A 13,043-nucleotide genomic window follows, 5' to 3' on the forward strand; every position below is an offset into this window, starting at 1 on the left:
TGAATGAGAGGGTGTCAGTGTCCATAGCATGACTTCTGTTTGAGGGACGATGCCCTTTATGCTAAGATGTGACACTTTAAAAATGACATACATCTTTGATGTCCTTGGGTTTTTGATGCCAGATGTCCTTCTACATGATTTACAACGACACTGCTTCACAGGCACAGCGTGTTCGTGCTCCACTGGCTCGCCTACAGTCCTGATCTGTCTTCCGCTGAAAATGTGTGGTGCATGGAAAAGGAGTTGGGCTACAAACAGCTTAGCAGCTCAAATATTGTATTCAGTCAGAAGGACAAATTCTTCATGCACAACACAGCAACAATTGATATTCTCTGTTCCACAGCAGAATGCAGAATTACGAGGAAAATTAAAAATGCAGTGACAGGCCCCCTAAGTGTTCTGTAAAAACAAAAGAGAGCAGACATCTTTTCTAAATCTTCTTTGTTTCAAATTTTTGTAAAATCCTTGGAAACTCTTCAATCAATTCTTTGTGAGATTATGTCACATTTAAAAAAAAAACCTAATATATTGAAGGTTTAGGCTTCATTTCAGTCAGACAACTTATGGAGTAGTAATAATTTTGTTTTCACATCTTTTAGTTTTGCTTTCACATTCTTTGTTGCTTTCACATTCTTTGACATTCACTTTCCTTTAAGTTAGCATTCAGCATTCCTTTAAGTTAGCATTCCGCATTCCTCCAAATTAGCATTTCGCATTCTTCCAAGTTAGCATTTCCCATTCCTCTAAGTATGCATTTCCCATTCCTCTAAGTTAGCATTTCCCATTCCTCTAAGTTAGCATTTCCCATTCCTCTAAGTTAGCATTTCCCATTCCTCTAAGTTAGCATTTCCCATTCCTCTTAGTTCACATTCCTCTTAGTTGCCAGTTCTCATTCCTTTATCATTGGCATTACACATTCTTTTAGTTGACATTTCACATTCCTTTAGTTTGGCATAAGACTCTGTGCAATCCCATGAGATAAATTTCTATAAACTTTTGGGTAATAACTACCCCTAACGGAGCTCACAGGTGGAAGCCGGGGAGGAGGGTGGGACAAAGAACGCAGTGCTGCAGTAAAGAAGGATGAACAACTTACACACCTGGACTTAAATAGGATGCTGCACAGGTGAGTTGATTAACTGACCCGCCCTAGGGGAGTGGCCTAAGTAAAAGCCTGCCTGAGTTGACTGCCCGAAATGCTCCCAAGGTCGCTCACTTCAGAAAAACTTTATCCTCATTTTAGGAAGAAAAATGAACTAAAGGCAAAGCGCTGATTCCAGAATAAGGAAGAAATAGACGGGCAATAGTAGAAATGAGTTCAGTCTATTCAAACTCAAGCTACAATAGTCAAGTCAAATCTATTCTGCAAAAGCAGGTTTAAAGTGTCAACATTGCAGTCAATCAGTACATCTATCAGCAAACCCTAGTAGAGAGTAGCGGGATGGAATGCCGCTTGGAGTCTGCTTCCATCCTCACGGATCCCCAAACCCAATTTGAACACGCTAAAAATGAAAACATGTCACTTTAGAGACTGATTGGCTTTTAAGGGTTTAATCAATGCGTGACAATCAAAGAGCGGTGACCAAATGTCACTGATAAAGCTGTCCAGTCACCGTGACCATCAAACCTGACCGCGTGCAAACACCTTTAATCAGAATGTGGAGTGCTAATCACAAGCGTGGCCATTTCAAACACCAGAAATAACCATTTTAGGATTTTACAGCAGAAGGTTGAGTTTATCGTCTAATTTGTGACATAAATATCAGCAAAAATCCAAAGTGCTCCGTGTGACTGCAGATCTTTTTATGAGGAAAGGAATTACATGCAATGTAGTAAAACCTGATGGCTGTTTGGCACAAGAAAATAAAGATAACTTATGTAAGACGCGTTTGTCGTGGCGCTCTGGTGGAATTTACGGCGCAGTGAAGGTCAGCCGGTTCCATTTCTCAACCGTAAGGTTACAGAAAACCCGTAAGCCTTAGCCGATGGAGTAATTAATCTCCACTATCGTTTGTCTTTTTTATTTCTATCACCTGCTTTATGAATCTCTTCTTTTCTCAGGTCTGTTTACATTTTTCCAATCTCATATTAGTAACAGCCCGCATCATCACCAGGACTCCGCTATCCCACCACATCACACCAATTCTCCAAAACTTACACTGGCTTCCCATAAAACAAAGGATTAGTTTCAAGATTCTCCTCATAACCTTCAACGCACTCCAGAGCTTTCAGTCGCTCCGCCCCCCAGCTATGGAATTCTCTTCCTCCCGATCTACGCAATACTACGCAACTCTCTGCCACTGTTCAAATCCAAACTCAATACTCATCTCTTCAAACAATCATACAGTTAATCCATTCAGTTCACACAACTTCATTTGTCTGTTTTTCTATCCTGTTTTTCATGTCTTATTGATGTTTATCTTTATTGTGAGGAAACTGGAGATTCTAAACAGGACTGTAAGATAATGAAATTAGGCTGGTTCGATCCCTTCAGTTTCCTGCACACAGAAATAATGAATAATGACTCAGAGACAAAACTTAGCTTTTGTAGGTTTACTCCGCACAAAGACCACAGATTTGCACGCAGGGTTACAGACAATTGAACATGGTGCATTCAAAGTCCGAACAAAGGAGCTCAGAAAAAGACTGGGTATATATACTTTGCATTTGCATATTCAGAACCTCATTCGATGGATCATGGTGTGAAAAACCCACCCACAGACTGTTGCAGGCTAGATGTTCGAAGGTCAGAGCACCTAAAGTGTCAGATCTCTGAGGTTATCACAGACATTTGCCAGAACGCATACACCAGAACACACAAAGATGAAAAGGGAGGATGTTAAAGGAATGTTTGCGAGACAATAGTCTTGGTTGTGCTCTGTCTGGAGTGTAATATAATTTTGAGATGATAATACATAGTGAATCGAGTTTAAGCCATTAATGTGGTAAAAGGTAAAAGTTAGTGTACTAAAATGTAAAAGGGAGTTTCTAATTATTTTGTTTCTAATCACTCCTAACATTTATGTTTATTCATGTTTTGCTCTGTTCATTTCTTATTGATGTTTTTCTTATTTTTAACCTTGTACAGCGACCTTGGGTGACCTGAAAGGCGGTTGAAATAAAATGTATTATTATTATTATTATTATTATTATTATTATTATTATTATTCTCTTGCCCTTTTCTACTGTTACTTTGACTTCTTGAATTCCTGTTTTCTCTCTTTTATATCTTCTTGTTGAAGTTTTTTTTTGTTTCATTTCAAAAAGGGATGGTGCTGCAGACAAGACACTACGAGTCTGATGATCCTTTGCAGCTCATGCATCAGCAGAACGACTACAGCAAAGATGTTCAATACTGCAAGATTTCCATTGCCTTCTATCTTATTTTAGAATCACAAGGCAACGGCACAAACTGTCCCTTATTTAAACAAACTCACTTCTGCAGAAGCATTTGTGTGCTTCTAATTTGTTACCTTTGGCCTCCTTGTCCTCTTCACAGATCCGTCGGACAGCTGCAAGACCCTCCTGCTCATCCCTGCCGCCTGCAACAGGAGACAGACACACAGATGAAAACATATAAACAGAAAAAAAAGCATTTTCATACAACTTAGCCTCCTTTCATTATAGCAAACTCAAAGAAAGATACTCCAAACTAAATGTCATTTTGTTACAACTATGTTCCAATGTAATCAATCGGATTAAAGACCTCTACTATTGCATTAAAGACATACATTTCACTACAAAACCATTTTTTTGATTCATTAAAGTCCTAGTTTTATTCAACTTTTCTCCTTATAACTGTGTTTTGGGAAGCTCTGGGATGATACTCTTATATTCTACTTTTTTGTTGAAAATGTTTTGAGGCTAAACATCTCTCTCTCCCGGTTTTTCTGCAGCGAGCAGGCTCCTGATATTTGCTGCGTCCCCACAGAGATACAAATCACAGCAGCAGCCACTGAATCCGACAGTGATTGATGGATTTTAGTCTCCAGATGCCTTCCTCGCTAGAAAGAAAAAAAATGTAATAACAGATTTTAATAAAACTCTTGATTCCAGTATTACTCTTTAGGGAAAGAAAAAAGAAGGAACTTTTATAGAGATTTTAGGAATTAGAATCTATTATCTGTTATTTGTTATTTATTTGCTGTTCTGTTATTTAAAAGAGCTATGGTAACTTGTTAATTTCCTTTGATGGAAATACAGTTTTATTTTATTCTTTTCTGAAGGTTCCAGATATTTGACCAGTAAAATCAAACTAAAACTTATTCAAAGTTATCTTGGGATTCAGTCTGAACTGCTTCTTTTATCTAAAAACAATGATTATACCATTTTGACAATGAGTATTTTCTTTTTATTGATTTGCCAAACAATTTGAAGTGTGGTAATCATCCTCAAAATTCTAAATAAAAGGACTGTTTTTGCTTGACAAAAACCTGCATTTAAAAAAACGAATTTCAACAAAACAAAACAAATAGAAAGCACAGATAAAGTTGGAGGCACTAAAGGAATGTCAAGCAGCAACATGTTCATTAACACAACCGAGTTTGACATCTAAAAGACACCAAAAATGTGTTGCATTGTGAAAATCAAAAGGCTGTGCTTCCACACACACACACATTAACTGATTGTTCGCTAAACTCATATACAAAAATAGACCACAAGCAAATGATCGTTTCCTCTCTGGACGCGCACAGACACACTAATCTTGGATTATCAAACACAGCCTTTCAAGGACAGAGCGTCATTTGCCCCAGTGTGGTGCAGTTCTGGGTGGGCAGAGATGTGGCTGCTCCTGTGACACATCACAAGAATCCCAAACACAAATACACACAGGAAGGGAGAGGTGCGGGCCAAAGAATTTAAGGCTTTTTTTTTTTAATGGAAGTAGCAGGGCTGGAACTTGCAATTATACTGACCCCCGCTGGGGAAAAAAACGCCAATTAGTACAAAAAACTTCCTCCACAACTGTCTCAAACTTCAGTTTAAAGTAAAATAAAAAAAATTAAAAAGAGAAAATAGCAGCATTATAAAAATCTTGATGGTTATTCCATGACCGCCAAACATTTATTTAGATTTAATTTCTGATAGCCATCTTTTATGATGGGTTTTCTGTATTTTATCAAGGTACTTTTCACCTGGTATAGAGCAGTGTTTTTCAACCTTTTCTGAGCCACGGCACACTTTAACCTTAAAAAAAATCCCACGGCACACCAGCATCCAAAAATTAAAAAAAAGGAGAAACTCATAGTCTGTATTGATCTACAGCCCCTGCACAATCTCACATGCATTTTTGAGATAATTGTTACAGAAAAAGCTGGAAACTGCAGCTGTTTTTTTCTAAAAGATGCAATAAAAGTTAAGTTGGAAAATTTAAAAACAGTTTGTGTGTTCGTTAGTTTCAAGACGTTTAACAACAGATCTCCTTTTGCGCTGTCACTCTCACAACCCAATGCATCATGGGAGATGTAGTGCATTAAACGGCCGAAGATCGGTTTTCGGAGCTTCATTGTTTTGTTCACTTGTTACACGGTCTGATACCGGATTCTGTGGAAAGCTACACCGCTAAATACGAGCTTTAGCTGGTATTTCTGTTAGAACTGAGCGACTTTACGAGCTAAATCGGGACAAGGAAGTTAAGACTTTAAGCACTTCTGATTGGTCAGACCGATGACATGTGATTAACCCCCCCAACACGGGACTTTTCCAAAATACAGCCGAAGGTGCAGCTGAATCGCGGTACGTCATTCTTATCAAAATGTCTTTAATAAAATAAAATAAACGCAAAGAAAAGGTATTTTACGATCTTTTATATTCCTAACTCCTCAGTGTTTTATCAGGATGTTTGGATGAAAAGAGAGCTAAAATCCTGGAGATGGGAAATGTTTTTAGATCAGTTAATGAGGGCAATTTCCCACGGCACACTTGGCCATCTCCCACGGCACACTAGTGTGCCGCGGCACACTGGTTGAAAAACACTGGTATAGAGGATGTGCAGGTTCATTTACTTTGTCTTAGTTATATTGTTGAGGTTTTTCTAAGTTTTTCTTTTTTTTTTTTATGTTACATAAATGTATGTATATGATATAAAAAAATGCTTTTAGGGGGGGATGGACCAATTCCCACCAGTGTTAACAGCTGCTCCTTTAGCCTTTGTAACATGCACCCTCGTATGGGTGCTGTGGGTTTTTGGGTTGTCCGGTCCGGGGAAGGTCATGTGGTGACCTTCCACCACATACTGACTCTTTACTCCCTACTGGGCAAATGCTTTGCAGGTGATACATAAGTGCCCGTAGGATGTCCAAACTACACTTTTGTTTGTCTGATTTTCTCATTTCTAACAGTCTGACTGCGTGACTTATCACATGAACGGCACTAACAGGCCCCTGGAGCAGTGCGCAGGATTTGGAGGGGGTTGGAAAAATCCATACAACAGGCCTGTGTTTCACCTACTTCACCCTTACGGGTTGTTTGAGTGTTCAATACGACCTGTAGCCCACAGCCCGCCTGTAGAAAAGAATGTGCATGAACATTTTTTGCCTCAAGCGATCTAGGACTTTAATATTTCCCGTGAGCCACCTCCATGTCCCATACAGGTTTACACAGGCGGCCCGTATCCACTCGTAAGGGCAGTTCTGACTAAGACTGGTGTTGTCAGGCTGTGAACAAAGAAGGCGAGTTAGAAGAGGGCGATCTGCTGTCAGCCTATCACATGAACTGTGGCGCTTTTACATAGGGTTGTTCCAGCTGTCACCGGCCTGCTGGTTTTCAGTCCTTTCAGCATTTCCACTTGACTCTTCACAAATGAATCCTGGTATTCTCCTGTAGCATGGATATAGAAGTGACAGGTCTGGCAGCTTTACTGTGACACTCAGCTCCTAAGATGACGCATGCAGTCGCTGGGCTTGGATACTGTTGGAATTTTTTTTTTTTTTTTTAAAGCTTTTGCGTTTCATCTTAGCCTTTTTCCTGCAATCTGCTGGAATTCTCCTTTCCCTTAATTTTCTTTTTGGCTTAAATCATCCCATCTTTCAATAAATATATTTGTTTTACTGCCTTAGTGGAAAAATAAAGCAACCTGAGTATTTTTTTTTCTTTTCAAAACTGATCTGACAAAGAAATGAACACTTCATGTAGAAATCCACTTTGGATATTACAGCTACGGATTTCACTAAGCAGGGGCTCAAAGCAAACTCTGCCTGCATAAGACCCCCACTGAAATATGCAACCACTCCATTACCAGAGGTCCACTTCAACATAAATACTCTCATGAATAATCTAAGGAAGCAGGTCTATTAGAAATGCAGATGCACACACACCGTCAGATGTGAGTTCTTCTCAGAAAAACAAACAGGATTTACCAAGTCAGAAACAAATAATAGATCTGGCTCCTGTAAGACGAACTAAATCAAATGTGGTCCCCTTTCTCATTGGTTGAACATACTGGGAAATATGGAATATTGACAAAAGACTAAGTAAGACGTATAGTCAAACTTCCTGCTGACAGTTTATTGCAGTCCGTGGAGCAAACCAGGTTGGGAACGTCCAATTTAATGGTTTTAGAATATTAAAAAAAATGTTAGACCCACCTGAAAGGATTTAAATGCAGCAAATGCCAGCCGTATAGTTTGGTTTCGTAATGAGAAATTTAGAAAAGAAGAAAAAACTGTTTCCCCAAAGTACTAATCCCTGACAGAGCACTGAAAGGAAGAAGAACATCCCAGAGCAAACATAGCATCCTGTTTCCACAACAGAGAAAACGGCACATGAAGTGATTCTGGCTATGAAAATGGCTTCTGAGCATTGGAGCTGTCAAAACATTGCTCAGCTCAGTGTTTTTTTTTTTGATCTAAAAATATTTACCATCTCCAGGATATCAGCTTTGTGTTCATCCAAACAGGCCCTGATAAAACACTGAGTAGTTAGATTTAGCTGCAGCTTCAGCTCTGTTTTTGGAAAAGTCCCGCCCCTTTAACTGTCTCCACCAATCATTCTTAGATGCTTAATCATACGTCATCAGTCTGACCAATCAGAAATGGTTAAAATCCTCACTTCCTTGTTCCGATTCTGCTCATAGAGTCGCTCAGTTCCATCAAAAATACCAGCTAAAGCTCGTCTTTAGCGGTGTAGCTTCCCGTGGTATCCGGTGTCAGACCGTGGAACAAGTGAACAAAACAATGAAGCTCAGAGGAGCGAATCTGTCCGCCATCGGCGACAGTTTTCACGCTACATCTCCCATGATGCATCGGGTTAAAGTGACAGCATCTCTGCGCTACAATGAGTCTTCCCTGTTAAACGTCTTGAAACCTCAACGAACACACATGAAACAGTTTTTAAATCTTCTTGATGAAATCAGAGGTCAACAGTTTAGTTTCTCCTTCAAGGTTTGTGTTTATTAACAGCCAAACATCCCAGAGTTTGGTCCAAGTCATCTTTCTAAATGAAACACTTTTCTAAAAATGTCTGCATTGAAGGACAAATTCATTTTCAGACTTCAGTCAATTTTGAAAAAATTAAAAGTTAAGCTTAAATAGAAGTAATAACAACATTTAAAGAAACAGCATTAAGGTGAAGTGGCCAACAGACACAATTAAACCAAATTGAAACAATTTAATAATCTAAAAAGAAATAAAACCTTTTTGTTAAAGTTTTCAAAGACTTGATCTTTGATTAAGACAAAAGAAAAACTAATTAAACTTCAACATGTTCACTTTTTGTGAAGCTACAGAAAACATAAATATAATGTTAGTTTTTTGTGTAAAATGTTGTCAAAAAATATTGTGATCAAACAATTGTTAAAAAATTACATTTGCCTTTGCACCAAAATAAAAAAACAAATAAATCACCATTTAGAAAGAATATATTTGTTTTTTTGTGAGGTTACATAAAATTGCTTGTTAATAAACTGGAGGGAAAAACAACAACTAGAGTAAAATTTGAAATAATTTTGTTGAAAATTATTACTGAAAACTAACTTAACTTTTATTACATCTTTTAGAAAAAACATCTGCAACTTCCAGTTTTTTCTGCCACAATTATCACAAAAATGCATGTAAGACTGTGGAGGGACTGTACATCAATACAAACAATGAGTTTCTACTTTTCTCATTTTTGGATGCTGGTGTGCTGCGGAATTTTGTCAAGGATAAAGTGTCTTGGACCAAAAAAGGTTGAAAAACACCAGCTTAGCTGATATAAGATAAGATAAGATATTCCTTTATTAGTCCCACGATGGGGAAATTTCCTTGTTGCAGCAGCAGTACAGGTACATATGTGATTCAAATAGGTTTTTTATTGATATTTGGAAGTAATGTTTCCACCCTATTTTTCTCATTTTTGCCAAAACAAAATACAAATACGCCATCTGTGTTATTCAGTAAGATGTCCTCAAATTTGGCTTTTAATTGAGAAGATTTGTTCCCATTCACTTTAGATATCTCCATCAATCAAGATAAGTCTTGCTTTCAACAGTCCCGCTATCCAACCACATCTTAATGTCTGTGTGCACAAGGTCAACATCCATGTCATAATTTGAGTTTAGGTAAATAGAAGGTACCTTTTTGGTCCAAATGGTCTTTTCATATGATCTTGTTAAGTTGGATAGAACTAGAGCTGTGGCTAGAAAGCTATTTCAGATCTCTACAGGTGGAAAATGTTTATGGTCTCTGTGAAATCGTAGTTATTCCATCTTCCAATTCTGAATTGGCATTTGAAACAGTTTTTCAACAGTCAGCTTTATCCAGCAGTTTATAAAAAAAAGAAAATTGAAAACTGATACCATGGCATAATTTAAAATGGGTCATTGGGAAGTTAAGAATAGTCTAAATTCAATCTGAAAAGTAATTACGGATCGTAAACAGTGACTGATTTCTGATTAGATTAGAGGAATTTGCTTCTCTGCTCTTGAGTCAAACGCCTTCAGTAAATTCATTCATTCTATTTAATGATTTTTAAATGGCTAAAGTTAGAATAATGAAACATATGTATATACACATATTTATACATACATATACATATATATACAAATATATAAATATATATACATACATATATACATACATATATATATATATATATATATATATAGATAGATATACATACATACATACATACATACATACATACATACATATATATGAATATCTATATATACATAAACATACGTAACTGATTCGTTTGAAGGGTTTACCAAGAAAAGGCCTCAGCTGTCTGTTTGTATAACTTCTTCTGTCACTTTTGGGAGCCAAAGACCAAAAAAAAGTATGCCGTTAGGTGGGATGAAGGTATAAAAATTCAAGCGTTGCTTTCCCCGGTGGTGCCGAAATGAAAAAAGAAAAATCAATTCCCTCTCCTGTTTGCATTTTAATAGTGAAGTGCTTGATACTATACCGATTATAACATGAGCCCCCAGTCTGGCCAACTGACGGACAACCTCATAGCCGATTCCTCTGCCTCCTCCTGTCACTATGGCAACCTTCCCATTTTGTCTGGGCATCACTGGTAGAAGAGGAAGAGGACAGATATCAGAGCTGATGTTTGAGTTCAGACTTCTTTGTGGAAACAATAGCAGGTAGTCTGCAAAGTTTCACATAATGTTAGCAGGCAATCCCTATAGTGGTGAATCAAACATCATTTCCTTTAAAGCCTCATAAAGTTTTTTTCTTTTTGTAGAGTTATTTTTCTAGTTTTCGCCTATAAAAGTTATTTTTAAAAGAAAAGGGGGGAAAAAACTTCTGGTTTTCTACCTAAACTGGTTTTCTACATAATAATAATGTGAGATCTTGACATGTTTCCTACAAAACAGAAACAAACAGGTGTATTACAATTCTTTGAAATTTACAAAATGGTTGCAAAATTCTTTAAAACATTGTGAGAAGGAATTTAAGAGCTGAATTCATTTCAAACAACTGCTGACTGTAACATTTGCAAGCAGGAAGTCATCAAGATCATGATGGGAAGACAGGATCAAGAAGATGAGATCCTGTCCCGTCGAACTCGAACTGTGCTGCAAAATATACTTGTTTAATTTTAAACACTTTTATGACGAACTCTATCACTTAAAAGAACACAGTTTGAGAAATTCTAGATGTTTTACATCCTTCTGATGAATTTGGCTCCAAAGATATCAAGTGAAATGTTGTTAAACTGCATTTCCTCTCATTTTTAAAACTAGCTAAAACGGCTACTTTAGTTTAGTGGCTGCAAACCCTACGGTACAAATAATGATTTTAAAACTTCCGGTTAATGATAATAAGTTAAAGGCCTACGTGTAATATTCTATCTATGTTTGTTAAATACACATTCTCTGGGTGGGTATAATACACTTATGATCTTAAGACGAATTTTTGCTCTAAATAAATAGTTAAGCTAAAACTGACCTGGCAGCCTTAGCGGTTTGTTTAATAGTTGAGCCAACAGGACCTTAAAGCCGAGCAGATAGAGCTTAAGAGCCGGTAGCAGACCAAACCGGAGAGCGGACCACATCTTCACCAAGACGGGTTTCACCGTTTTCACGCACGGAGGGCTCAAAGGTGCTGCACAGAGGAACGCTCTGCGGGACGCGTTCCAATATGAAGTTGGTGAAACCTCGTTTCCTTTCCCCTTTGAACTTCTCAATTCATTTTACACTGCGCAACCTCACATCTTAGCAGGGTTCACTTCAATGACTAAACTGACACTTTCTAATAAAAGTCCATTAGCTGACTAATGTAAAAAATCTTCAAGGACATCCCTCATTTGATGAATTGCAATAAAAGTCTGTGCTGGGCTTTCAAAAGACTTATTATACATGATGAAGTGATCAATGGCTGCATTTTCATTACACATGTAGGCAAAAGTTTATCAAAATTCAAGAAATGTCTTAAAATACTATTTTGCAATAAAACTGTTTCCATTCAATCATAAGTATGTGATTAAACACAACCCAAATTATGCAATAAGTCATTCAAAGACATAGGTGTGAACAATACATTGATCATGCCATGGCACTAGCGCTCATCATCATCCTTCAAAGGAGACGTTGGCGTCTTATTCAGGCCATGGAGCGGCAAGATCTTTATACGTGGGGAGCAGCTACGGAGGAAGCAATTTTACAGAGGAGCTGTGGACCCAACGATTCTCTGCATGACACGCTCAACTTTTGATAAGCTGTGTGATGTTGTGGAACCTCTTGTGGAATCTCTTGTGGCAGTGCCGAAGGCGGACAGTTCCTACCAAGAGGCGCATTGCCATCACTATCTATCTGACTCATTATAATCGAAAAAAAGATAGATAGATAGATAGTCTTTATTGTCATTGCAACATTGTACAACGAGATTAAGGTGCAAAAATAGTCAAATAGTAAAAATAGTAAAAAATAAAATCACAATAAATAGTATAAAAACAATATAAAATACAGCAGACATAACCCACACACGCGTGAACATTCTGTCATGTTTCCATTTATGGCTTGTTCTTTACAGCGTTTAATGTAGTTATTGCTACGGGATAAAAACTTTCCTTGAATCTGTCAGTCCTTGTTTTGATTGACCTGAACCTTCTCCCTGATGGCAACAGTTCAAAGAGGGAGTGTCCAGGGTGTGAAATGTCCTTAAGAATGTCCTGGGCTTTTTTGAGGCAGCGCGAGTTGTGGAGTTCTTCCAGAGGGGGGAGAGGGCAGCCAGTGATCTTCTGTGCCGTGTTAATGACCCTCTGAAGAGCTTTCCTCTGAGCCACTGTGCATCTGCTGAACCACACACAGACACAGTACGTGAGGATGCTCTCAATAGAGCATCGATAAAAGGACACCAGCAGTCTCTGGGAGATGTTGTTCTTCCTGAGCACCCTTAGGAAGTGCAGTCTCTGCTGGGCCTTTTTTAGCAGCTCAGAGGTGTTTACTCCCCAGGTTAGATCCTCCTCTATGTGGACCCCCAAGAACTGGAAGTCTGGCACTCTCTCCACACAGACCCCGCTGATGAACAGTGGAGAAACAGCAGTTTTCTTCCTCCTGAAGTCAATAATGACCTCCTTGGTCTTTGTGGTATTGAGGAGCAGATTGTTCTCCCTAC

At 38.1% G+C, this 13,043-nt stretch overlaps 1 protein-coding gene across 1 annotated transcript in view; it reads right to left on the bottom strand.

Annotated features, from left to right (window-relative positions):
• LOC105356811 (polyprenol dehydrogenase) overlaps positions 1-11,594 on the bottom strand; it is a 48,954-nt gene extending 37,360 nt beyond the window's left edge. Inside the window, exons 1-3 of the mRNA XM_023950583.2 lie at positions 11,376-11,594; positions 10,387-10,494; positions 3,474-3,542 (exon numbers count right to left, since the gene is read on the bottom strand). Coding sequence (XP_023806351.1) covers positions 3,474-3,542; positions 10,387-10,494; positions 11,376-11,481 — 283 coding nt within the window. The 5' untranslated portion in view covers positions 11,482-11,594. The remainder of the gene's footprint in view (positions 1-3,473; positions 3,543-10,386; positions 10,495-11,375) is intronic.
• Between the last annotated feature and the right edge of the window lie 1,449 nt (positions 11,595-13,043).

The sequence above is a fragment of the Oryzias latipes genome, chromosome 21 (assembly GCF_053564925.1).
Source record: "Oryzias latipes strain Hd-rR chromosome 21, Olatipes_Hd-rR_3.1".
Classification (NCBI taxonomy): Eukaryota; Metazoa; Chordata; class Actinopteri; order Beloniformes; family Adrianichthyidae; genus Oryzias; species Oryzias latipes.